The following is a 27,230-nucleotide window of genomic DNA, read 5'->3' on the forward strand; positions in this document are numbered from 1 at the left end:
TCTAAAGTTTCCTGTGTTTAACACCGAGTCACGTGAAGAAAGAGGATTCCCATAAACCTGCAGAGGACTGGGACTGAACGGGCAGGATCCCTCAGGAAAATATCTTACACTTTATGAGATCATGCCTGGAATTACGGGCAAAGAACAGGAAGCAATGAAATCCAATATATAATGGTGCTTTGCAAACTTGACAGGCCACAGATTAGATTTACTAGATTTTTATTTTTCATTCAATGCAAAGAGTGGAACTATAGTTTGACTGTCTTAATGAATTGATAATAAGTCTTGCATGATATTTTGTATCTGACAAAATGCACAAAATGCGATTCCATTTGAGTGGAACTATGATGTAATGTAAAACAAGGCTAGACTTGAACTAAAGAGTAGTAAATCCTGACTAAAACTGAACGTTTGCACATTTTATAAGTTACCGTATTGTTTGTGAATTGCGCCTTATCGCTCATCTCAAAAATGCTTAATCTTTTTGTTGATGCAACAATGTAAAGAATGTAAAGAACTTAAAGCCTTCAGCTGGTGGCCTTTAGATACTTTCTCAACCAGTGGTTCCCAAAGTGGGGGTTGGGACCTTCCAGAGGGCCATGGGTATTGTATTGGGGGTCCCAGTAAAGTATTGTTACATTCAACCTGATTCTTAATTGAAATGAAATAATCAATGCACATACACGTTATATTTGATATGTTTGGTCCGCACTATGATCTGTAGCAGTGGCCCCCGACAGTAGCATCCAAATACTTCAGAAAGACGGGTTTATTGGCACAATTCACAACTTGCACGGTCACTTTTCAGGGTCACTTGCACAGAAATGCAAGAAAACTTCCCTGTAAGTTTATTCAATTCATACAAATGCTTTGTAATTCTACACACAGTGTCTGGGTTTACAATATACTAAAGGATGACAAAAAACTGAGGTATAGTGCCTTTAAATAGATCATTAAAATAACAAGCATGAGTCTTGTGAATGGACTTGAGTGACTCCATTTCCCACAATCCCCTCTGCCGGCGCTCCTCGTCTCCATAGAAACCAGGCCCTCTGATTTTGAGTGGGATAATCTCTTGTTGTTCAGTCTCTGGAGGATAGTGAGGATAATGAGGAGGGAGGGGCAGCTTTGTCCCCCTCCCTTTTCTATATCTGAGCAATAGTGTGGGTTTATAAGGAAGTCATTATTTATACAACAACCCTATCACGGTGCAGGGACTTATTACTTATTGTTTCTGGCCTGGTTTGAGTGAGGCACCGTATGCAAAGTCTGTGGTTGTATCTTCATTTGGATAACGGAATATCCCAGTATCAGACCAGTCTGACAAGGACAAGACAAGACGACCACACTGACACACCTCATCCAATCAGAGGACATCTTTCTGTGAACGAACACGTTAAGGGAGAAAACTCGCTGAAAATGTGGTTATTGTCTTTCGAGGAGACGGCACCGGCAAAAAAGGCAGTTACCAAACCTGAAGAAACTCAAATTAGGTTTTCATTCCAGTCTTGGACTTAAAGGGGCTAGATGCAAGTTAGTCATTTTATGCTCACTACTGCCACCTCAGGTCTTACGCGTAACTGCAGTTTCTATATTAAGCTCGTGCATGACGTCACTTCGGACCCGAATTAACAACTTTTTGAGACAGTGCAGGATTTTAGAGGCAGTTGTGGTGAACAGGTCTGAGCTCATTCTACACATTAGACATGGCTGGAACATGTAGGGGGAGGAAAATACTTAGTTTGAACATTTTTAAACTCCGTATAGTCCCTTTAACAAGATTTGCAAAGATTTTCTTAAGGATTTGTCAATATTCCCAGCCTGACTTGTTATTTATTTAACCTAAAAAACACGTCATAAGCTTATTCAACATCTAAACGAGAGCTTCAAAATCCCCTCTGAACAAAATCTATTTATTAGATTGTGCTAATTGTTAGTTATTAAATGACTAATATATAAACAAAAACATACATTTAAACCTGGCTCTATGAATTATTTAGATGTTGTTGTGAAAATAAAGTCAATCTGGGCCATTTTTATACATAAAATGTCTTATGTTACATTTTTCTTTTCATATTTATATCAGTAATCCCTATTGCAGTCTCGCCTCTAACTTTTCCAATATGGCGTGTGGCTTGTTTGGCTTGTTGTCACATGTTAAGTTCTTATTTTCCTGATATGAATCTTTAAGGCTGTGATGAATGACGCGCAGCAGATGTCGGGACCTTTGTGATTTTACTTGCAGATCCTGAAATAGTCCCAAATCCCCCCCTCCTCCTCCTCCATGTGCGCAGCAGGTAAATAAACGTAGTGCGCTCTCGGAGGTCAGGTGTCTGCGAAAGCCCCTCCCGCCTCAGGACAGAACAGGTTTGGGGCGTCCCGAGCGCGGCTGAAGGGGAGTGTTGGTAAAAAGAGTGTCGCGTTTCTCTTTTGTCGGGGCAGAAAGGCTGAAAGATGCCATTGTTCAGGCGCTCACAGTGACGGGCGGGACTCCGAGCAGAGAGAGGGACGACAAACGAGAGCAAAGGAGTCATGTTTGGAAGTGAATCGAAATGAAGTGCAGATTCTGTCCACAGGAGCCGTCCTTAATGACAGAGCGTGGGATTGGACGGCACAGTTTAGGAATAAAACCTTTTTTTCAGAGTTTTCTGTCTGTTTGTGCAGACAGAACAGTGCACGTTTTAATAGGCTTTCATAAAACATAAACAAATTCAAACACAATGAAGCCATAATTATTTCAGTCATATCTTTAACCCAGTCCCACTTCAGGACCTGCTCAGCACTCACCAGTTAAACCAGACAGCCCACAGTCTCTCAGTGCCCACAGGTGTGTTGGACTCGCTGTTTGTACATGAGATGATTTCATTGTGTTGTAAAGGTTTGTTTATAAGATTAACATTTGAAAGACCAAACTAAGAACTACTAAAACGGATAATATAATCTTGTGCAAAGAAAATAAAAACTATTTAAATTTGGCCCTGGTTTAAATCTGACTTAATAATAAAATAGAGTACTATTCCTCCACACATACCATTTGTGAGTCGATCTCAGGCACTGGTCAAATCACTCATTTTTGACTCAAGTTTCATAACTCACTTTTGGGTCCCGACCCACCTGTTGAGAATAGGACTGGGATGTAACGATTCATCAAAAATCCAGTAAAAAATCAATTTAAAACTTTTAAGATGTGAATTGATATATATAAAAAAAAGAATCAATGTAACAAATATATTTAAAAAAAAACACGGGTCAAAATCACATTATCATGTCTTGTACTTTTTGTTTGTAATGTAAAGTTCTTTTTCAGAGACAATGGTTATAGTTTGTTACAAAGACAAAAATGCAGATGTTTGAATAAAGAAAATGTAAAATATAAAAGTCACATTCATTTTTAAGTAAAAAAAAGAAAATGAAGTTGGGGACTTAAAATCAAAAATCGAATCGGGACTTGTGTGCATTGTTACATCCCTAGGGGCGGGTGATTTAGCAATTTTGATTTCGTGATGATTCTTACACATGATTCCACACACGGCTCTTCCTCTGAGAGTTTACACTTCAGTGTCATTGGTTAAATTCACCTGTCACTCACTCACAAGGCTTCAGGGTCAGACCAATAGTTAAGAGTGACTGTATTTAGCATAGGCAGCATTCATTCACAATACAATGATGTCCAATCCCACTTTATTTATAAAGCACTTTAAAAACAACACAGTCGACTGAAGTGATGCAACACAAGTTCTGTGTCTGTGTTTAATAAAAACTGTATATTATAACAGTAATCAGTATCATAAGAAAGCAGATCAGTTTGTTTCTTATCATGGTGACCAGCCCTTTTTGAAACTGCAGGCTCTGTATCTAGAATCTAACGTTTTTTTTCACTGTACTGTTTACTGAGTACTGTATTGTAATAATTAGCCTTTGTGATTTTTGAAACGACTGCCATGATGTTGTGAAAGGTGGATTTGAATTTGCCGTAAAGATGTGTTTCTCGGTTCCCGCCTGGTGCACAGAGTGTTGTGTGAGCGCAGCGTAAACAGCGTCTGAACTGGAGGAGGATTGTAGTAGAGTCTCAAAGAGTTTGTTGTGTCTCTCAGCCCACTCTCCTCCATCTCCCTCTCGCTCTCGCTCCTCATCTGTTCACTCCACTCTTTGACTCTGTGACTCCTTTACTCTGGCCTCTGTGACAAACACTGCATCACTCTCTCGGTCAGAGCTGAGGTCATGTGAGGTCAGCGGGGCCTCACGAGACTCCTGACCGCTCTACGCTCTGATCTGGCAATTCTGGGGATGTTTCTTTTGACGCGAATCATTTCATTTTGCCATGACTTTTATCAAAACATATTATTTACATCTACTGCATGCTCTTCTGCCTTTTTATGTCGCAAAAATCCCCGGGAACAGACGCTCCTTTGCTCCATTTCAGTGGTTTTGAGTGGTCAGGCCTTGGGCTGAATAAGATCCTCATTTACGTGAGCGGCCCGTGTGATCGGTCTTTTCCAGGTTAGCTCGTGGCTCACACATGTCCTCATTAAAGTTTTAGACTGTCATTGTGTTTCCAGGTTCATCAGTGAAGGTCAAGGCGTGTTTGTTATTGAACATTTTGACCCCAGAGAGAACAGAACTTAAAAATAAGTAACTCATTTCCTCTCTCTCCTTTTATATATGTATATTTTCTCTTTCGGAACCATTCCACAGAAAGAATGAATGTGCCAAAATGAAGGCCTTAAAGGTCATTGAAAGGCACTGAATGGGATTCAAACTGGCATTAAAGGGATATTTCAGGATTTTTGACATAGGGCCTCATTTCCTAGTTATCCAGAGTGTTGCTGGTACCTGGAGATATTTTTTTTGTAATTCATGCAGTTCTTATATTTGAAGAGTTTCGTGGCGCTAGGCTAATGCAAGGCTAGCGCATTTCTACGATGTCAGCTAGCCTGCATTACAAACAGTCTGACCCGCTCCACAGAGCACCTGAGGCAAATCACTTATAACACCAGACTAACCATGTAAATGTCTGTGTCGATAGAGTAATTTTTTGAATATAACTGACCTGCATCACACGAATGGTCGCATTTTGAGGGACTACTTTCTTGCAGATCACTCCGCCGCTGTGTAGCTTAAACAACCACAAAGCTGATGCTGCTCAAATATAAGGTCTTTTAAATGCAAAATGGTTCAAATTATTCTATGGACACAGACATTTATATGGTTAATCTGGTGTTATAAGTGATTTGCCTCAGGTGCTCTGTGGAGCGGGTCAGACTGTTTTTAATGCAGGCTAGCTGACATCGTAGAAATGCGCTAGCCTTGCATTAGCCTAGCGCCACGAAACTCTTCAAACATAAGAACTGCATGAATTACAAAAAAAATATCTCCAGGTACCAGCAACATTCTGGATAACTAGGAAATGAGGCCCTACACTGCGTTCCAAATTATTATGCAAATGACATTTTTCTAAGATTTTCTAAATTGTCAACTCAAATGAGAGTCAGCATAATTTTCAAGTCTTTACCTGGTAGAGGATCATTTAAATGTGGTGGAAAACATTTCCTAGTGATAACAGTATTTTTTTTTTAAATAAATATAGTAAAAACCTCAAAATCCACTGTTCCAAGTTATTATGCAACTCATCGTTTCAATACATTTTAAAGCTTGTAATTAACTGAAAATGGTCATTTGTTGTATTTGTAGCATTAGGAGGTCATATTTACTGAAATCAAAAGCTATTTCAATCAAAAAAATATTAACAGGTCAAGTTATATTTTACCATAGGAGCCCTTGTGTGAGAGCAGCTTCAAAATTCTTAAATCCATTAAAATTGTATGTTTTTGGACAGTTTCTGCTTGGATTTCTTTGCAGGATGTCAGAATAACCTCCCAGAGCTGCTGTTTGGATGAAAACTGCCTCCCACCCTAATAGAAGTTTTTTTTGTTGAGGCTCCAAATGTTCTCAACAGGGTTGAGGTCAGGGGAGGAGGGGGTCCACATCATGAGTTTCTCTCCTTTTTTGCCCATAGCAGCCAGTGATACAGAGGTATTCTTTGCAGTATGACATGGTGCGTTGTCATGCATGAAGATGATTTTGTTCGGGAAAACACGGCTCTTCATTTTGTAGCATAGAAGACAGTGGTCAGTCAGAAACTCCACATATTTTTCAAAGGTCATTTTCACACCTTCAGGGAGCCTAAAAGGGCCTAAAGGGGCCGACCAGCTCTCTCCTCATGATTCTGGCCCAAAACATGACTCCGCCCCCTCCTTACTGACGTCACAGCCTTGTTGGGACATTGTGGCCATTCACCAACCATCCACTACTCCATTGATTTGACCATCCAGGGCTACACGGCCTCATCAGTGAACAAGACTGTTTGAAAATGAGTCCTCATGTATTTCTCAGCCCGTAGCAGCCGTTTCTGTTCATGAACATTCAATGAACAGTTTAGGGGAGGCCCGGATAGAAGGTTTATGCACAACTGCAGCCTCTGGAGGGTCCTACACCTTGATGTTTGGGAGACTCCAGAGGCACCAGCAGCTTCAAATACCTGTATGCTGCTTTGTGGCATCTGTTCTCCTAATCTGATGTGTTTGTCTGGCAGAAACCGTCCATATTGTGCCTTTATCTGCACAAACCGGAGTGTGCTGTGAATCAGCCACAAATCTCTTATCTGTATGATGATTACACTTAATCTTTCATGAAATATCGAAGGTTTTCATACCTAGACCAAGGCATTCAACTATTTCACGCTTTTCATCAGCAGAAAGTCCCTTTTTCTTTCCCATATTGCTTAAAAATTATGATCTGCATAATAAAGTGGAACACCCTTTTTCAGTAGTTTTTCCCTTAACTGGGCTTAACCCGACAACTAATCATCCCAGGTCTCTGAGATTAATGTCAGTGATTCATAGAGCCCCGAGACACGATACCATCCATGAGTTTCATTATTATTGTTTTTTTTTTTACCTTTTTGACACAAAAATCAAATTTGCATAATAATTTGGAACGCAGTGTATGTCAAAAATCCTGAAATATCCCTTTAAATCAAACTTTCTCTGCCATTTTTTACAGCATAGGTTTGTGGAGAATACAAACACATTGAACTGCAGCTTTGCGGTACATGCATATACAAATACAAAATACAAAAGTTGCTCCAATTTACTTTTAAATCTTGACATTCCCCTCATTCCTCTGACTAAATGTTTTCAATCATAAATTAATTTTTGAATTTGTAACAATCAAAATGTAGTAGTTTGGCTTTACCCAAACCTTAAAGCGTTTAGACTGGAGAGTTTGCAGCCTATAGGTCAGTGTTAACACAAGTTTTGAACGCTAAGACCTTCAAAACTGAGCTAAACTTTTTTGTCATGCCGCCGCCGCGTTCATGTCACGATTTTGTCCGTTTTTCGTTGTGTTTTTTGTCGTGTTTTCGTCGCTTATTTGTTTTCATTGCTTTTTCTCCCTATTTTCCCACGTTTTTCTCATTTTTTCCTAATTTTTTGTTGGTCTTTTGTTGCTTTTGTCGTGTTTTTGTTGCTTTGGTCATTTCTCACAGCTTTTTTTTCTCGCTCTCTTGTCGCTATTTCCTCTTTTTTTTCTTCTTTTTTCAATTTTTTTCTTCTTTTTTTGTCTCGTTTTTGTTTACAGCTTGTTTATGGCCTGTGAAATGCCTCATTTGAAAGCTAAGACCTTGTAGTTTCTGAAGATATGTGTAAGATCGATGTGCTGGATGGCAGGTATAGATCATGGAAGCTGTCTTGTAATTGGTCCCTTTTACCTGACAGGCAGTAAACCGTAGCAGATATCAGTAGACCAATCAAACACAATAAAAGCCCCCGCGGCTCTGAAACTGTGGTTCATGTGGTCACACAAACCCAGCTGTGTGCGCCTGGTACAGCTGCTCTCTCAGCCACAGAGGTGGAAAAAAAACGTCTGAAATACAACCGACTGTGGCGCTTGCAGCAAGAAAGTAAAGTTTCTTCTATTGTATTGGAGCGTAAGGAGAAGGCGGCCGCCATGGTTCCACATATATTATAGTTTGTGTACATTTCGAGACATTCTGGGTGCAGCACTTTCTTTTACTTTAAGAAAGTGAAGACATGCTTTGTTTGTCTATTTCCGATTGTCTAAATCAGTGTTTCCCAACCTGGGGTACGGGGACCTGGGGTTATTTCGGATTTACAAAGAAGTTGAAACCGAATACTAATTTTTTTATGTGTGTGGTTCTCAAACTGTGGCATGTTCCGCTTCTACAGGTTCTTTATTTAACCAGGAATGCCCCTCTGTACTGTCCTTTGCTTTTGGTTCCATGTTATGTCTGCGCTCCATTGTGTACTTGGTTTCAGTTTATAGCTGAAGTAAAACTAGCACTTACACTTCAGAGCCGAAACCATGAGACGATGTTGAGTAACGGCATGTGACCCAGTGAAAGATGACGGACTAATATGAGGTTTCAACCACGGAGCAAACAAGATTACAATGTTCTGTTACTCTCCACAGATGAACCGATATACTTAACTTTACATCAGGCACATGTTTTCCACAAATTACTACTTTAACAATATAGTTTCATGGGGCAAAAAGAATGTTGCCTGACAAAAAAAAAAAATCTGGTATAGGGTCTTGAAGTCGCTCTAAAAGATGATCCTTGTGTTACCTGCTTTACTAACTGTATAAAGCTTAAATGGAAAACGAATTAAAGCTACAACTAATAGGCCTACAGAGGTGAGTAAACCAGAGTAAAATAATACAAATATGACTGGATTTGCATGTGTCAGCTCTATATTGTACATCCCTGTCCTGCTGCTGAGCGTTGCGTGACTTCAGTCCATGGATCGATCATGAACTGTGCCATCGGTGAAACGCGTCAGAACCACGGAATGACCCACTTCAGATCAAAACCAGGCCAAACCCCGGTTTAGGACTTGATCTAACCTGCTGTCGCACTGGTGTCACGCCGGTGTCGTTTTCACTCCAGGCATGTTTCCGATGGTGCGTTGGCGCAGGTTATTATAGGGCATCGCTTCAAGTATGACCTGTTTGTGGGCGTTTCATGGGCGCAGTTGATCATGTTGTCTCCAAAGTTGACTTGTTGGAAGAAAATGTGGAAGTGAAATTTTGAGATTTGGGTTTGAATTGTGATGGCTTTGATGGCTGGGTCAGATCTTTTCCAATTTTTCCCTCATTTAATATACAAGAATTCTAAAATGTACCTTAGAAAACCAAACCTGTCAGGTTTCTTTAATTGTAACCAACCCAGCGTTATCACATATACAGCTGTCGAAATGTTGACCTTATTGGAAACCAGGCAAAGTAGTTGTTTAAAACTAGCTAACTTCTGCAGTCACTATATGGAGGTATTGCAGCAATGGCGCCCCCTGTGCCGCAGTCACAAAACTGTGACTACGGCCATTGGACCCAATGGCCGCTGGCTGCTCTGCTTTGTGACGACGAAGGGGCCACTATTGCTCCACCCTTGCTTTACTACCTCCATATAGGCGCTAGTCTCCCATTGGAATGCATTGCACTTTAGACACGTTAAAAACAACTTAAAGAGGGGGTATTATGCTTTTTTCAATCACATAGCACCAGTCTATATCACACTACAATGATGACTAAACCTTCTGTTGGTCAGTAAATGCAGTAAATTAGAATAACTGCCTTGTATAAAATTGCTCTCTCAAAATGGCTGTAGCAAATGTCTTGAAATAGGCCTCTGTCTCTTTAAGAACCTCTGACCCTTTCCGACACGCCCCCTCCACACGCTGTCTGTGGCATCAGTGGGGAGGGTGTTCTGCTGAGGAGCAGTGGTTGGTTACTGGGCTGGTGACGAAAGCTCGGAGGCGTCTCCAGGAAGTGGGGGCGTTCCTAGGAGGACTCAGGCAAACCTGTCCCTAAAATGGCTGCCATCAGAGTTTTTACAGATTACTCAAAAATACGTGAATGTGCCAAGGCAACACTTCAGCCATGTTTTTAATGAGGGAATGACATAATAACATGATGTAAAGCTTGAAAAAGTCGATTTTGCATATTACCCCCCCCCCCCCCCCCCCTTTAAAAGCCTCTAAAAACTTTAGATATTCCTCCTGTGATAACGCTGGGTTAGTTACAATTAAAGAAACCAGGCTGGTTTTCGCAATATTGAGGGCCGGACTGTTAGCATTGGAGCTGCGCAGCTATGACCGAACTACACGTCACGCAAGGGCCGAGTCTACAGTGAAGATCCCGCCCTTATGCCCTTTTTAGGAACATGCTTCTTCAGAGCTGGGGAGGGGGAGTCTGTAAATCCGCCATGATTTCCCCCTCGAACGTGGTCATTGTGGCAAACGGGGAGGAGTGAGGATGATCTATCAAATTTGTTTTACGGTCTATGGTTTGACCTCGTTTAGGCCTTGTTTAGAGCAGCTCTTGTTGGTTATTCCTGGTCTGAAGTGGTCAGTGACTGTCCATCAAAACGCTGGCCAGAGTCAGAGTTCAGAGCCCAGAGTAGTTTGTTGTTTCCCGAGCATGTGACACCAATGACTCGCACGTACTGATGTCACGACTACAAGGTTCATTAAAGCTCACAGTAGGTTAATCATGCAAATTTTAAGATCCAATCAAGCAATCACTCAAAGTTTATTTATGTAGCCCTTTACAACAACACCAGGGAGACCGAAGTGCTTCACAGAAAGATAAAACAATGCAAAAGCACATAAGACAGAGTAAACATCTCATGAGTTGTAGATTATTTCATGCCAGTCATCAGGACTGAAGAAACAACATTGAGTGTCAATTCCAGCCCAGAACACATGAGGTTAGATCGTATCCACTTCCCAAAAGAACCATGTGCAGCTGCGTTTGTCATGTTGTGGTTAAAAACAAAACTGTGCGAGCGCATTGGAAATCAGCTGATAGGTTGATTTGTTTAGGAACTTATTTTTAGTCTTTTTGCATAAACGTTACTGCTGCGACGAGCCAATCAATGCACATGTCAGGAGCCTGCGTCCCGTAGTTTCTCCATCACCATCTACAACAGATAACTTTGTCTTGTGATATAGAAGAACATGCCTGGTGCCGACAAGACGGTCTTTGTTTGAGAGCTAGAGTTCAGAACTGAAGGTCATGTATTGAACTTTAAAAGATAAATTGATCTGCACAGCAAGGAAAGCTCTCCAAAAGATGTATTACCGGCACCACAATGTGACTTTTTTTTGTTAGCCCTTCATCAGATATCGTGGTGACAACAATAAATCATTTTTTGGGATTTCTCTTCATTTATTTTTTTGAAAACTTTTTAGAATTTGTAGATTTTCTTCTCAGCTTTTAAGGGGTACAAGGAAAGACTAAAGAAAAGATAGTTAAAGGAGTAGAGAAAGGAGCTGTGAAACAACCCCGTCATTTTATGTCATTTTAAAGCCTCCATTAAATACACCAGGAAACAGTTTTGACGACACAATCCCAAGCTCTCTTGTCAAAACAAACGGAAACCTTTTCACGGACACTTTACCCACACTTGCGAACCGCTTTTTATTCTGTTCATGGTCAACGGTGTCAAAAAGAAAAGTGAGTCGACTTCTAAGGCCCTTTCTCCCGCTAGCTCTGTTCCAAATCGCATTTCAGCCTCCAAAACCGAATCCCTGACCTTCACCGTCGATTATTTTGCTTCCCAATCCGCCAGTTTTCTTGACGATTCCCCCGTTTAGCTTCCACTTTATTCAAACGTAGCCTAAACTAAAGCTGGTGTGTCTGAGACGTCGATTCACCTTGAACTGGACCGTCCTGGGCCTGAGCCAGACTCCGGCGGCGCTCTCTCTCCGTCTGCTCAGTGCATTATTCACATTGTGTTTGAAATACTGCAGGTTCAGACGAAACTGCACTTTGAATGACAATTGGCAATTATTTATCCTTCCTTCATTCTCTCGATTGTTAAGATCCTTTTAATAATGGTGTAATGTTTTGTCGGTGGTCTGTTTTTCTTCCCCTCTCCCGATAAGCACTAGGGCAGTCCGGTCCATGTGCCGTTTGGTCGTTGCGTGCCTCTGTGGCGGAGCTGACCCCGGCCTCGCGGTGACACTAACCCAGATCAAGCAGCTGAAAGTGGGGCAGCCGAGAGCGAGCGCCAGGCTGTGGCCGGAGGGAACCAGCCGATAACTGACCAGTACATGTGATGAAACAATGGATTTATCTGACACAGAGTGGGACGCAATGGACTAAAGGAGGCTATAGGAAGATATAGGAGGATATGATAACTTCACCAGAGCAGATAGCAACATAAAAACAGTACATGACTGCAACTGAGGATTGTTTTGGTAATCGATTATTCGCTTGGCTGTGAACGGCGCGTGAAATTCAAATTTGTCCAAGCTTTTTCCCACATAAAGCTAACGTGGCGCCTGTTTGTCGGAGGCTTTTAGTGCTTTAAGAGTCACTACAGCTGAACTTGGTTTGCTCAAAGCTGCTCCCGAACAAGCACAAGTTTGAGTGGACAGGCCATTTTACATTTGAAAACTAAGAACCTCCAGAATTCAGCCGCTGAGCTATGAAGACAGGAGGCTACACTGGCTCTGACTGGGACTTTATATCCTATATATAACTGGTTTAACCTCTTAACCTCCGCCTTAACCAAGTGCATTCCAGATCTGAAAGTTTGCAGTCTACAGGCCAGTGTAACGCCTCATTTTAAAGCTAAGACCTACAAAACTCTATTCATTGTTTTTCTGTCACTCTTTTTTTGTTGCATTTTCGGCCTTGGTTTTGTATCATTTTTGTTGCTATTTTGACACTTTTTTCCCAAGAAGCTTTTAGATTTGGGTAAAGCCAAATTGGAGAAAATGCTCTGGGGTGGGGGTTGAGGTTAAACTCTAGAATCTGGATAGAGTGGAGCTGATTCTGCGCTTCTAATTGTATTATTGTGCTGAGACATACATCATATTTGTGAATTTTATCCTCATCTTCATGCTCATTCAGCCCTGGGAACCCAGGGTGCTACGGGTGCTGCAGCATCCCCTGGTGGAGAGTTTGCTCAATATTATCAAATAGGGAATAATCACAGAGAAAGCATTTTTGGGGGGCAATCTTGTTTCTCAGCACCCCCTAATAATAACAATAATAATCAATGAATCGTTGTTTCAGCCCTAATATGTCCTTAAAACCGAAACAGGAAGAGATGAGGCGGGAGACTACAAACAAGTGACTTTTATCTTTGCACGACTTCCTTTCTATCTCCAGAATCATGTTCTTAAGGCTTATCTGCCATTAATTTGAGAACTGCTTTTGAAAGATATTACCAGAGTTGTACGGCACTGTTTCACAACCCAGGGGTATTTTACGCCTGATTAGGCATGAAACTGATCAAATAAACACATTTGACATAATCTTAAACAATGATACAAGTGGAAGAACAGATTAGATTTAGAAGCGGTTTTTTGTGGAAAGAATGTGGAGAGATGTACATAATTGGTGCAGTTGGCTCAACTTATTAAACAACTACATGCTCCATTTGTTTTCATGAGTATTGTTCCTCTTTTCTTTTTTAAACAAATGAGGCCTGACTTACTAAAAATGGGCTGATTAATGCTTCATTTACAAATCTTTAAATACTCAAGTCACCACAGGAAGCTCATCTCGTTTGTAAATCCAAACACTGTCAATGAAGGTTATATTATTTACTTGGATTAGGAGTAACCCGGAATCTAAAGAGGAAAGAAAATCAGGACTGAACCAAGTCTCAATCCAAACCAATTGCTAAACCTGAACAGTAAATCTGTGTTTTTATACTCATGCCTCTGTATCTTCTGTTTCAGATCATGGGGAAAGGCTGCCTCACCGTCACCAAGTACTTCCTGTTCCTCTTCAACCTCATCTTCTTTGTGAGTATTTTATCAGCACACGCTGCAGAGAGACTCTTTCTGATGTGGCCTGTTTCGGTGTGGATATAGTTAAAAAAAATCCGGAATTCTTAGTTAATAATATACAATAATGAAACTCACACGCTTTATGTTCTAAGAAAAGACACTGAGGCCAGTTTGCTCTTAACAGATAAATGTTCACTTGGATCAAATTTCATTTTCAAAGTCTGAAATTTTCCATGGGGATTAATGTGAATATTTGTATTAAAGGGCCAGCGTCCAAAAAAGCAGGGCCCTTTTTAACTTTGCGAACAGCCAATCAAATCTCAAACGGTTTTATATCAATCCAATCACAGGTCAGTCATGACACGAACTGAATTAACCACTAGTGAATTATTTTCCTAAATGTTTGTAACAAGAATGTACCTGCTTCATCTAAGAGGGTTTTCTTCTTGTTGGCGTCCATCGAAGGTTTTTCTGTCCTGTTCCAAACATGCATGGATTAAAGCAGCCGTTGGTTCAGAAACATGGGAGAATTCAAGACACGAGTTGCTAATGCCGCCTTGTTCCTTATCATTTTTGTGGCAAAAACGACGTAGATCGTTGGCATTCGTCTCTTCCGGCCGATGCATCGTAAAATCACCAACTTCCTTGGGTCGGGGGTGTGACATTACGCTAAATGAATGTTGACTCACAATTTGTTTATTCAAAGAAAAAGGCAAAAATATAATGTTTATAATTATTTCATTGTTTTGACAGTTTTACATTTTTGATTCATCCAAACATTTCCAAACTTAAATTCCCATTGAAATAATTTGGGATTTTTCCACCTGTTTCCAACCCGAGAAACGTGGAGCCACCATTTTTTATACATATTATCTGGAAAATGACCATTTCAAAGGCCATATTCTCTAATTGCATTTTGCTCAGTTGCGATGACATCTGCCCTTAAAACGACACGATATTTATGTTTTATTGTGCTTCAGAAGTAGTTTTCTAATTCCCAGCCTTCTTCATAACATTCATAACGTTGTTTTTTCTTTGATAATGTTCCTGTAGAGGTGTTTTAGCTCGTGCTGCTCCAGGACTCTTGAACCAGAGCTGGATCAGTGGAGCTCCTTGACATCTTTGTTTGATTGGTGGAAAGTGGTGGTCTGTTTCTTCAGCCGTGGCTCAGTGAGGCCTTTTCTTAATCCCAGTGTTTGCTGAGAGGTTTAATCTGGAGCAGATGAACCGGACTGGCCTAGTTCACACTCGCTGCTCCCAAGGAATCAAATCTGAGCGATTAAGACCACAGTCCACTGGGAGGCGGTGGGAACAATGACTCTTGACGTCTATTGTCACAAAGGAAATGTGTTTTGAAAATGTGTTTCCAGGATACTTTTACAATTTGTGTTGGATTCTAAATGTATCCTGGTCTTTATGTCGCCATAAAGGGCTGAAACACCTAATCGATTGTTTAAATTAACAACTGTTTTAGTGATTAATTGTTTTCCAGTTTACACAGACTCGAAAGTAGCAAAACGGACATGAAAATCTATTATTTTTGATGAAAACCTACTTTGTTTAAGTGAGGATCTGTAGATGTGTCTGTCTCTCAGCACAGTTATCCAATCAGAAAGGAGATTGAGCCCCACTTGTTTATACTGCAGTGCACTTTAAACCAATTTGGAAATAAAGTCCCCCCGTCCCAGTCAGTATCAGTGCTAGTCCAGTGTTTAAAGCTCAGCGGCTGATATCTGGAGGTTCTGAGCTTTCAAATGAGGAATGGCCCGTTCACGGAAACCTGTGCTTGTGTTCACGTGCCGCTTGAGCAAGTTTTTGGGCTGTCCCGATAACGACAATATCGACTTGATGTTCAATAAATCACAGATGAACAGCACATTTTTGGCCTCGATATTTATCGTGTGTCCATGTCTTTGCCTTTTCCACCCATTTTTCTAAAACTTGATTTTTAACCTAAAGCAAGTTGGGTCTCACATTGTATTTCATGTTTATTGTGGGATGTTTTAAGATGACGTCCTGTTTGAGCAGAGTTTAAGTGTCATTTTAAGCCATTTAACTCTTGTGTAAACAAAAGGGCTTGTGCTACATTAGTTAGCTAATAAGATGCTAACGTTACATGAACGTTTCTCTTCGGTCGATCTGATATCACCAAGTAATTAAGAGTCCAGGGCCAATGTAGAGTTACAGTCAGCCAATAACCCTAACATTGGTTCTAGGCAAACAACTTTGACCCCGGACTCTTAATTACTTGGTGATATAAGATCCACCGTTTCTCTTTAAAACATGTATTAAACATTATATTGAAGGCTATGACCAAAACAAATGTTCACATGACCAATCCAGTGATTTTGTTTGTTTTATCATTAGCTGCTCTTCCACTGGGGGCCACCTTTACTGAATTTGCATCTGAATTCGGAGCTCTCTGGAGGTCTCCGAGTTTATACGCTGTAATTACAAGTTCGAGCGGTGTACCAAGGTATTTTACAAGTGGCAGGTCGGAAATTTACCAGGTGCCTGGAACGCATCAGTAGTTTCTGTGGAATGAAAAGGCTGTCAATAATATTGTTTATCGCAATATTTTCCTGCCTCAATATATCGAACTTTAGATTTTGTTGTCGTGACCGGCCTACTCAGAGCCTCCTACAAACTACCCTTAAATACATCTAATAATGTGCGTATAATCTCTTGTTTCTTTTTTGTCAACATTTAGACAGTACTGTTAGGAATTCTCGCTATTCTATTGCTTCATTTTGATATCGCCCTGTCTGTGCAGCTGCTGGGAGGAGTGATCCTGGGCTTCGGGCTGTGGCTCCTGTTGGACAATCAGAGCTTCATCGTGGTCCTCAGTGAGTCCTCAAACACACACACACACACACACACACAAACACACACGACGCAAAACCTGAGATAAGTGCAGAAACCATCAGCTCAAACGGCGATGAATCTCTCCCTCTCTCCTCGTCGCACAGTCCACTGGTTGTTCACGAAGACACAGTCCTCAGCGCTGTCCCCCAAATGGCAGGTGTCTCGTCTTTACACTCGGGCCTCTGTCTCTCTCAGCCGCCTCCGCCTTCACCCAGACACACAAGACCAGTGTTTCACATTGATTTTAGAGCTTACACTTTTCACTTTTCCCTTCAGTTCTTGGTCAGGGGGTTATACAGGTCGCAGCAGGTCAAATGTAATGCTTTTTTTCTTTTAATGCCCAAATACTACAAGTTTAATCTGTACATATTTAACTATATAGATCTGCCACATTTTCTCAAACAGAGGAATATTGGAAATTGGACACAACGGGAGACTTTTGAGCAATCTGAGCATTGATTTTCACATTGATTTTCCAAAAATTGTCCAGGACGTTTGAATTTGCGACGCTACATCCAACAGTCTTTGTGCCGTTGGGCGTCTCCGGTCCTTACCCCCCTCCGCCCTCCGCTCTCCCCCCCACAGAGGAGATGAGGGCTGGGGCTCTCTCTCCTCCACAGTCCCCTCTCTGTGCGGGGCATAATGGAGACGTGTCTGTGGTCACGTGCAGCTGAGGTCACCCAAAGTCCTGGTCCAGTCCTGACTCAGACCCAAGACGGCACCGCCACAATCAGCCTCGTTTCATTGGTGACGATATCGCACTTCGACGGCGGCGTTTTTCGACCGGGTTTCTCCGCCAGTCAGAACCCGTGCGAGTTCTGCTCATATTTATTGGTCCCAGAGGGTTGTCCGCATCTGCTGCAAACATCAGCGCTGACCCCGACACTAAAACACTCGATGGTAATGTCAGGAACAGACTTTGGGACCGGAGATACCAGAGATGGCTTCATTTAGAGCCACAGACGGACTCCAAACATTCACTTTATTCTGCACTGGGATTCATTTAAGGCGACAAATGACTCTTCTTTTCATTCACAAAAAACGTCGTCCTCCCGCGCCACCTTTTTACTTCATACCGGCTTCATTGTTTTAGCCTCGACCCTAATGGTTCAAATCCCATCAAGCAAATACTGATGTTGTCTTGGAGTTGAGCTGCGGAATCGGGTCACACTAGAGGAGTTTTAGCTCCATTTGCCTCTTCCTTCAGCGTGGCCCAATGAGAGTTTCTCACAAGTGATTTTGTGTCAATGTGATGGTGTTACGATTAGGGCTTTCACAATAACAAAACATACTTTTGATGAAAATATCATTCAATTTTTGTGAAGATTTAGTCAAATAATTCTCTTCTCAATTTCAGTCTAGCTTGAGTCGACTACAATTGCATGCAGCTCTATGCATTTGTTGAATCAACTTCTTGCATTTGTAATATTTAATATAACCATATTTAATCACGTTCCTCTCCACTTGAGAAAAACACAGAGCTGTTCCTTTGGCAGTGAATTTAACCTCTAAACCCCCACCTGAACCAAGCTTATTTTCTCCAGTTTGATTTTCCCCAAATTTAAAAAAAGTCTTAAAAAAAAGCGTCCAAATAGCAACAAAAATGAGATGAAAACAAAGACAAAAAAGAGCAACAGAAAAGCGACAATAATGTGACAAATAAAAGTGACGAAAAAGTGATACGTGGGATGAAAACACAACAGAAAAGCGACAGAAACGCAATGGAAGAGCTATGAAAAAAAAAAGTTTAAAAAGTGACGACATCGCAGCATGATTGAAAACATCCCACGTCATCAGTGAAACATGGTGGTGCAGCGTCATGGCATGGGCTTGTCTGGGCCAATGCAACTGGTTCCCTTGTATTTCTGGATGATGTGACTGTTGACAAAAGCAGCAGGATGAATTCTGAAGTGTTTGGGGTATTATTATGAGCTCATGTTCAGACAAATGCTCGGACGCGGCTTCACAGTGCAGATGGACAATGAACCAAAGCTACTGCCAAAGCAAACCGAAGAGCTTTTTAAGGCAAATAAGTGAAATGTTGTCCAATGACCAATCAAGTCAATCACCCGACATGAATCCAACTGAGCAGCATTTCACTTGCCTCAAATTAAAGCTGAAAGTCTGCAGTTTAAGCACATCTATGTTGTTTCATTTTAAATCCATTGTGGTGGTTTATAGAGCCAAAAACATAAGAATTTAGTCGATGTCTCAATATTTATGGACCTGACTGTACGGATGTTAGTTAGAATGGTCAGGTAGATTGGAGTTAAGGATGTCTTCCCCCGGAGCCTGGACACTGGTTGGACCCCAGGAAGAATAGCGACAGTTCGGCTGTGCTGTAATGCAGAGCCTGAAGCCAGGGACAGAAGAGGCGGTGAAGGGGTGGTGGTGGGTCGTAGCACAGCTGGGAAGCAGACAAGCCATGGAGCTTAAGCACAGAGATATTTGCAACTTTTCCTTCCCATAGAATTTAAAACACCACATAAGTCAAATTTTTGTAGGATGGGAACTCTAGGCCTTTAAGCTCTTCTTTGGGTCTCATCATTTGATCTGACATACTATGTTTTTTTTTGCAGATGACTCGACGGCGGTGAAAGCGGCCTGTTACATCCTGATCGGAGTGGGCGGGTTCTCGATGCTCATGGGGTTCGTGGGATGTTTGGGCGCCATCTACGAAGTCCGCTGCCTGCTCGGCCTGGTCAGTTTGCACACAGGCCTGTTCTAATATTCTCCCATGATTTAAAAAACTTTTTTTTTACACATTTTCCCCAACATTTTCCCATACTTTCAATTTTCCGCTTACAATTTTTCCCCATTTTTTTTTCCATGTGCTTTCCCAAATCTTTACCCCATTCTCCCCATTTTTCTTGACTCGATATTGTAAATTTGCATATCTTCCAAACCGCAATTTTAAGTTGTTCCCAACCTAGGGGGCGGGCCTCTCTAAGGGGGGCCCAAAGCTTTGTCTGGTCAGAGGGTTAGGTCATTAGTGATATTGTTTGGGCAAAACATAAAGTTAAAATCATGTGGTTCTGGAACTATGGGTCAGGGGCCCGAGGGTGGACATTCAGCTCTGGCCCTTCGCTGATTATTGCTCACATTAGGGCTGATTGCTGCGTCTTAACAATGATCTGTGTTTTCTTTCAGTACTTCACCTGCCTCCTGCTGATCCTCATCGCTCAGATCGCGGCTGGAGCTCTCATTTACTTCCAGAAAGACATGGTGAGTGACGATCACAAAACACGATTTCTTTTTGATACTAGCAAGACCATCCTCAAACTAAGCCTCTACTTTTCGAAGGCATTTCTATCCAATCTGCACCATAGGCCTTTCCACCGTATGTTATGTCATGTGCATTTCTTGTGAATGGAAACGGTGACGCCTTTGCTCACACACCTGCACAGCTCCATGTGACTGTGTCGTTTGGAACGCAGTGAGGTCTTCTCTAAAAGTCTCACTGCGGTCTGTCGCAACACGCCGCTGTTCACGCAGAGCCCCGAATGTGTAAAAAGGCACCGAGAAGGTCCTGAGGCGCTGCTGTCTCCTCCTGACAGAGACAGAGCTGTAATTAGATGACACAAGGCTCTGACAGGCTCTGACACACATCTCTGTACATCTAAACTGGGACAGAGTGTTGTCACGGGTCGCCCTCTGGTGGATGGACAGAGGAACAATCTTGATTTGGAAGGGAAATAGAAATGAACTCACAAATGCTCTGGCTCCTGCTGTTTCAAAAATATCTGGTGGGTTCATGCCTCTATACTTTTGAAAATGTTTACAGCTTGAAAAAATAAACCCGCTAAAGGTTTTTAACCTCTCACTCCCCGCCTTAAAGGAATAGCCCACCGTTTTTCCATACTGAGATATGTTCTTACCTGAGCTTAGACGAGTTGACACGTACCTGTGCCCGTGGAAGGGCGTGGTTGCTTCTCGCTTCTCCCTGTTTGGAACTATAGGAATACATTGGGAGAGGCTAAATGCTAACATCTTTGGTTGTTTTGCGTGACTGAGGGCACACACAAAGACCAGACAGGTTTGCATACACTCGTCTAAGCTCAGGCAAGAATATATCTCAGTATGGAAAAACGTTGGCCTGTTCCCCAGTGCATTTTCTTTAGTTCAGCTTTACTTAAATCTAAAAGCTTCTCGATTGGAGCTTACAGCTTATGGGCCAGTGTTACACCGAATTTGAAAGCTAAGATCTTTGAAACTTATTTAAACTGATCTTTTTCCTTTTTTGTTGTGTTGTAGTCACGTTTTTTCATTTTTTTGCCACGTTTTTGTCACTATTTTGTTTTTTGTTGCTTCTTTGTCTCATTTTCGGTGCTATTTTGACACTTTTTTCAAGAACCTTTTATTGGGTAAAGCGTGGATAATAACTGGAGAGTTAAGAGGTTAAAAAGTTATAGATGTGCCGTGATGCTTGTGAGTTGTTTCACCGAGGCAGTATGCCTCAGTTGCCCTGAGCATTATGGTTTAGGTTTTAGTTTGTCCTCATTTTTCACCAGGTTGGAGCTTTCTTGGTAAATGTTGTTAATCTTCTTTGGCCCAAAAGTTGCTTCATAATGACACTTTTTTGTAAACGCACTCGCCCGCACTATGATGACGGCTACTTCTTCTCCACGTAAACCCCAATGATAAGACTCACTTCCCTCTTTAATCCTTCTTGAGGTGATCTTTTTTCGATTGATGTTTTGCTCATGTACTGACTCAGCAGTCTAGCATCTGGCTTATTGAGGCTCTGAAGTGAATCCAGGGCAATGCTTTCCTATCTTTATCCATAATTTGAAACAGACTGAAACGATAATAGCTGAATGCAGGACAAGCCAAATGCTCCACACATGCAGTTTTTCATAACAATGGAAAACTCCTGGTTCGGAGACGTGTCCTCAGTGACCTGCGCAGGAGAAGAGAGCGGGGGAACTCTGCTCTAACTGGGGCTTTGCTAAACTTGCCAATCCTGTATTTTAGACCTCCACAACGGGATTCAGAAAACATTTACAGATCTTTTCACTTTGTTGAGTTTGGCTTTGCGTAGGAATGACCCCGAGCTTGAGGGCAAATACTCACCTAACAACTGTAACATGACTTACATAGAGATCTGAGTCACGTTTATCGTCTGGTGGCGGTTTGATGTCTGCGTCTGTGTGTTCGCAGCTCGACGAGGAGATGTCAAGGATCGTCAGTAAAGTCCTGGACAATTATCCTGGAAACAACACCACGACGGAGCAGGCCTGGGACTTCATCCAGAGGAACGTGAGTAAAGTGAAGGAAAAAAAGAAAGGAAGGGACTTGATTCTAGCTCCACAACACTCACTACCATTTCCAGTTCCGGGTCCTGCCAGCACTCATCTGATCACAAACACAAAATCTCAGTCTAAGGCCCTGTCTACAGTAAGTTAAGCTCAGGACCAAACGCTAAAATATTGCATCAATCCACCGTATCATCCAGACAAAGCCGGCGTTTTAGGGCTCTGTAAACGAACATATCCCAAACCAGGTCCCAGAGTGGAAAGATCTCAAAACGCCGTTTATGTGGCTCTGGTTGGTTCCATAATGTATTGGCCATAGAATGACTTTTACTCTGCTCCTCTATGCTCCACTGCAAGCCACAGGTGACAAGTAGTAAACATGGCAGAGTTATCCTCTGAATGTAGACAAACTCTGCCGTGTTTTGTGTGTTTTTGGACTGACGGTAAAAGTCAGAAAGATTTTTCATTTCACATCCGTTAACGTCTGAAGAAGAAACTCATCTCCTCGTCTCTTCTGTAGATCGAAAATCCATAAATCTGTTTAATTTTCACTGTTTACATTCCACAAACGTTTACTGCGCTATCTACATCTTCTTCTCTTATCTGTGGTTGCGTCACAGCGCCACACACAGGCGTGGTAGATGAATTGCAGCGGTTACACATATGGCTTCATGTGGACACACACATTTACTGAGCTGGCTCCGTGTTTATAGAGAATGTTAATTGACACTTAACCCGTTTTGTCTTTGTGTGGATATGGCCTAAACTCACCTTTTACACCAGGTAACAACAGATTATCCAAGAGCCTGTCAAAGCGAAAGTACAGAAACCCGCAGTGACATCGATGCCGCTTTCTGTTGTCCTTACAAAATAAAAGCCATCAGTGTTCTAGCAGCTGGGAGCGTTTTACTGTGAAAGAGTCAGACGGAAGAATATCGTCATATCATGATTACATACAAACAGATATCGTGATACATGTTTAGGTTCATATCGCCCAACCCTACACTGAGGGAGGCAGTGAGGGGGAGAGTAAATTAAGTGCAAGCTGCCATGCAAGTATAGGTCAAGTCACACGAATTAACTTCCTTTCAGCTGACAGTTTAATTATGTATTTCATCTGTTAATACTTGGGTATTAAGAGAGTCTAGATTATGAAAGTGTTGAACTAATCTAATCAATGGGGCAAGAAACTAATAATGTTCGCGTCTGTTTTGCTGCAGATGAAGTGCTGTGGGTGGAACGGGCGCCAGGACTGGGAAGGGAACATGGCCATCGTGAACAGTTCTCAGATGATATTCCCCTGCTCCTGTCAGAACTCCACCAACACCACCGCTCCCCTCTCCGGCTTCTGTGACGACACTTCTGGCTCCGGCTCGTCCGTCTACGAAGCGGTAAGACCCGGCCCACTCCTGGTCCATTCCTGATGTCCGGACGCAGTTTTTACCTCATGTTTCTTGCCTTGTCCAGGGCTGCTCTGACAGTGTGGAGGCCTGGCTCAGGACAAACATGTGGGTGATTCTGGGAGTCTGCCTCGGAGTCGCCTTCATTGAGGTAAGCAATCATTTACCTTTTCACTCCTGACAAACCTCTTGTCCTTAAAGTGGCACCTGCAGTTTAAGCGGCTTATACGGAACTGTCAAGAAATACTTTTATCCAGTACACACAAAGCCAGAGCAGAAAACATAGCAATGGTGTTCTTCCAATCCCTTCACTGTAATGAAGAGTGCAGTGAGCAGTACATGGAGGAAAACAGCCACTTCACAAACTGATTTGGTAAATGACCCATTAAGTGTGTTTATCAGGCCGGGCTTAAGCTGAACCACGGCATTAAACATGAAACATTTTCTAATAAGTTATTCCTAAAACGGCCAGCAGGAGGAGTCCCAGGCAAAGTCTTCTCCAGCCCTATATTTCATTGCTGCTATTTAAGTTTTACAGCGACAGTTTTTGAAATGATAAAATATCATTGTTGAGGCGCTAAACTAATGTTTTTTTTAGTCTATTTTTAACCCCTTAACACCTGATAACAGTGAGGCCATCATGCCTAGTAATGAACATTTAGGCTATTGTGTTATTTATTCATATCGCACTTGGACTGTGAGGCACCGATCCATAAATCGAACCGTTACGGGTGAACCGTTACGGGTGAACCGTTACGGGTGAACCGTTACGGGTGAACCGTTACGGGTGAACCGTTGCGGGTGAACCGTTGCGGGTGAACCGTTGCGGGTGAACCGTTGCGGGTGAACCGTTGCGGGTGAACCGTTGCGGGTGAACAGTTACGGGTGAACAGTTACGGGTGAACAGTTACGGGTGAACAGTTACGGGTGAACAGTTACGGGCGAACAGTTACGGGCGAACAGTTACGGGCGAACAGTTACGGGCGAACCGTTGCGGGCGAACCGTTGCGGGCGAACCGTTACGGGCGAACCGTTACGGGCGAACCGTTACGGGCGAACCGTTACGGGTGAACCGTTACGGGTGAACCGTTACCCTCCTAGTCATTGGTAAATTCGGAAACTGTTCTTCACATTTTAAAAACCCATAATCCAAAATTCGATCGGTTCTGAGCAGCTCAAAGCTCAATCTATTCCCACTGCAGCCTGCAGAGGGAGCTACAGGAAGCTCTAATCCTTATATAGACATTATTTCAAATTGTGTGCCTTGTGCCTGATATATATCCACTTACCTGTTGTCTTTTGCTTTGGCAGCTGCTGGGAATGATCCTGTCCATCTGCCTATGCAAGAACGTGGGGGTTGTGGACTACACCAAAGTGCCCAAGTACTGAGGCCGACCCTGAGACCAGAGCAGTGCAGAGAGAGGCAGAGACATGTCCCAATGTAAAATAATGTGTCGCCTTTATATATATATATATTATACATATATATATATATATATGTGTATATATATATGTATACTTTCCCGTCTCGTTCATTTGACCAGTTCTGGGAGCACTTTAGAGACTAGAGGTTGAGGTACTGTGGATCGGAGCCATGCTGAACATATGAGAGAGGTACGGTTACAATGGACTGCAATGGTGCGTTAGGGTCATGTTTATTTGGTAGATTAAGGCACATTCTGTAGACATTATCAATCGAGTTGTGGTCACTTGTAATCAAATAGTAATCAAAAGGTTTAAAGGTTCAAGCTTTGCGCACTGCAGAAAGTAGTCTACATAAGTTTCCCCTTAATTTGAAAAAACACCTTCTCACACTTAAAAAATAAATCATCTCAATCTACTTGAAATAAGAAGTCTTTTCTTATTTTACGCACAAATATGCTTATTCCACTGGCATATTTTTTACTTGGCACACCGAAAATGCTCCAAATAAAGTTGAATATTTTTAATTTGGGTAATTAAACTCATCCAAGTGGAGTGTAGGCCAAAGGAGTGCATTTTCCACAGTAAAACTGAGCCTAAAGACAATGATCTCTAATGGCAGCTAACATGTCGAGCTCCAAAAATAAAACCTAAATATTAAAGCTAAACTACTAAACATGACCGCTATTTAAAGAAATAACCCAAACAACAAACAGAAAAGCAACTTAAGCTCATCTAAATGTAATACAGTCATAGATTTATCAAGTGGCTCAAGGAATTCACTTTTTATGCCCAATAATAACCAGAAATAGACAAATAACATTGTGTCATCAGTAGTCGGATAACACACACACACACACACACACACACACGCACATACTTTTCAACATGGCCCGAATGCACCTTTGTAAATATTTGGAGGCGAATCAATAAAAAATGTGTCCACGGCGAGTTCAACTGGCAGAAACTGGAGAAAAAAAGTCCTTTGTTGTTGTTTTTTTTTACTTTTGTAAACCGTTGAGTTCCTGTGAAATGTTTTTAGTATTTTGTACATAATTTTTTTAGTTTTTGTGCGTGTGAATTTTTCCACTATAAGTCTGTGTTTACGCCTTTGATGAGCCCATGTTTGCTTGTTTTTTAAAACCACTCGCTTCCTGACATTCCTATTACGCTGAAAAGAAATGGAAATTTTGGCTTTGATTTATTGTGTTCCTCAAATTGGAAGTAAAATCCCATTCATTTTGTCCCATAGATGCATCGGAGAAACACAATTGATAGAAAGACGTAAATATTTGAGTGAAAGAAAAATGCCAAATACTTGGAAAATAAACGGGATGAATGGGATTTTGAGACTGGACTCTTTAGCTCCACTGAAAGCATTGTTACTACTATAAGCTACTTAAAATTACTTGTTACGACAACACAAAACTTAAGTATAAAGAGGGCAACACAATGGTTTCACTTAAAGCCAACTTTTTATTTTTTTGAGTGATCTTTTCTTTGATTATTTTAGTATAATAATGCACTAAACGGAAAAGAGGACAGCTTTAAGTTCATCCCAACCTGATAATGATTAGATATTTTGAAAGGGAATTGTATGTTTTTAAGTTTGATTAAAGAACATTTTTGTGGAGGGAAGTCAAAAATCTGTTGTAAATTTTTAACCCGTAGCTGATGAAGCATATTTTTAATTGTACAAAGGCCTGTTACTGTACAGAGTAAATGATACTTTCCTGAAGCTAAACTCTTTTTTTTTTTTTTCTGTTTAAGCTGGAATATGAGTGTACTCACAACATTGTTTCCATTTGACAATAAACTGATCACAGTTTCAAACGCTTGTCATGGTTTCTTTAAAGATTTTATTGTTGTCTGGGTTAAACCCGTCAATGGCAAAAGCAGTTCTCCAGGTCAAGATAAGATAGGACTTTATTGATCCCACTTGAGACTCGTTGCAGCAGCTTAAGAACACACAATGGAGGGCCGATAGTCAGAATAATTTGCAATCAAAGCAGACCAAGGTAAATGTGCAAATCAGTAGTAATAATGTGGATTCGTGGCATTCGTAACGCATCGTGCCTATGTGTAAACCCAGCATAATATTAGTCATTGGGAAACAAGCATAGAAAAAAGGTGTTTTGGGGGGCAATCTTGTCCCTCAGCACCTCCTAACCGAAATATGTTCCCACGGCTCTGCTGACAAAATCTAACTGTGTTTAGTCAACTTTACATTAATATTACATGAAAACAAATTGCACAATGTTTCACGGATCTTTTCCCACATGGACAAAGCACAGACAGTTTGTTTGGAATTGAATTTAAAAGATATTACTTTTATTTCAATGTTCTTTTGTCTTTATCAGTCAACAAACATATCCCGAGATTTTGAGCATGGGTTTAACTTCTTTTTAATCTAGTTCTATCCTATTTTTAATCTGCAAAAATATAACTTTCACTAAATTTAT

The 27,230-nt window shown here is 41.5% G+C and overlaps 1 protein-coding gene across 1 annotated transcript in view; it reads left to right on the forward strand.

The window, feature by feature from the left end:
- Positions 1–25,153, forward strand: part of LOC306961961 (CD82 antigen-like) — a 36,124-nt gene extending 10,971 nt beyond the window's left edge. The window contains exons 2-9 of the mRNA XM_079554937.1: positions 13,776–13,841; positions 16,600–16,672; positions 19,271–19,392; positions 19,842–19,916; positions 21,852–21,950; positions 23,167–23,337; positions 23,414–23,497; positions 24,658–25,153. Coding sequence (XP_079411063.1) covers positions 13,779–13,841; positions 16,600–16,672; positions 19,271–19,392; positions 19,842–19,916; positions 21,852–21,950; positions 23,167–23,337; positions 23,414–23,497; positions 24,658–24,735 — 765 coding nt within the window. The 5' untranslated portion in view covers positions 13,776–13,778 and the 3' untranslated portion in view covers positions 24,736–25,153. The remainder of the gene's footprint in view (positions 1–13,775; positions 13,842–16,599; positions 16,673–19,270; positions 19,393–19,841; positions 19,917–21,851; positions 21,951–23,166; positions 23,338–23,413; positions 23,498–24,657) is intronic.
- The last annotated feature ends 2,077 nt before the right edge of the window (positions 25,154–27,230 follow it).

This window comes from Gobius niger (genome assembly GCF_951799975.1).
Source record: "Gobius niger genome assembly, chromosome: 4".
In the NCBI taxonomy this organism is placed as follows: Eukaryota; Metazoa; Chordata; class Actinopteri; order Gobiiformes; family Gobiidae; genus Gobius; species Gobius niger.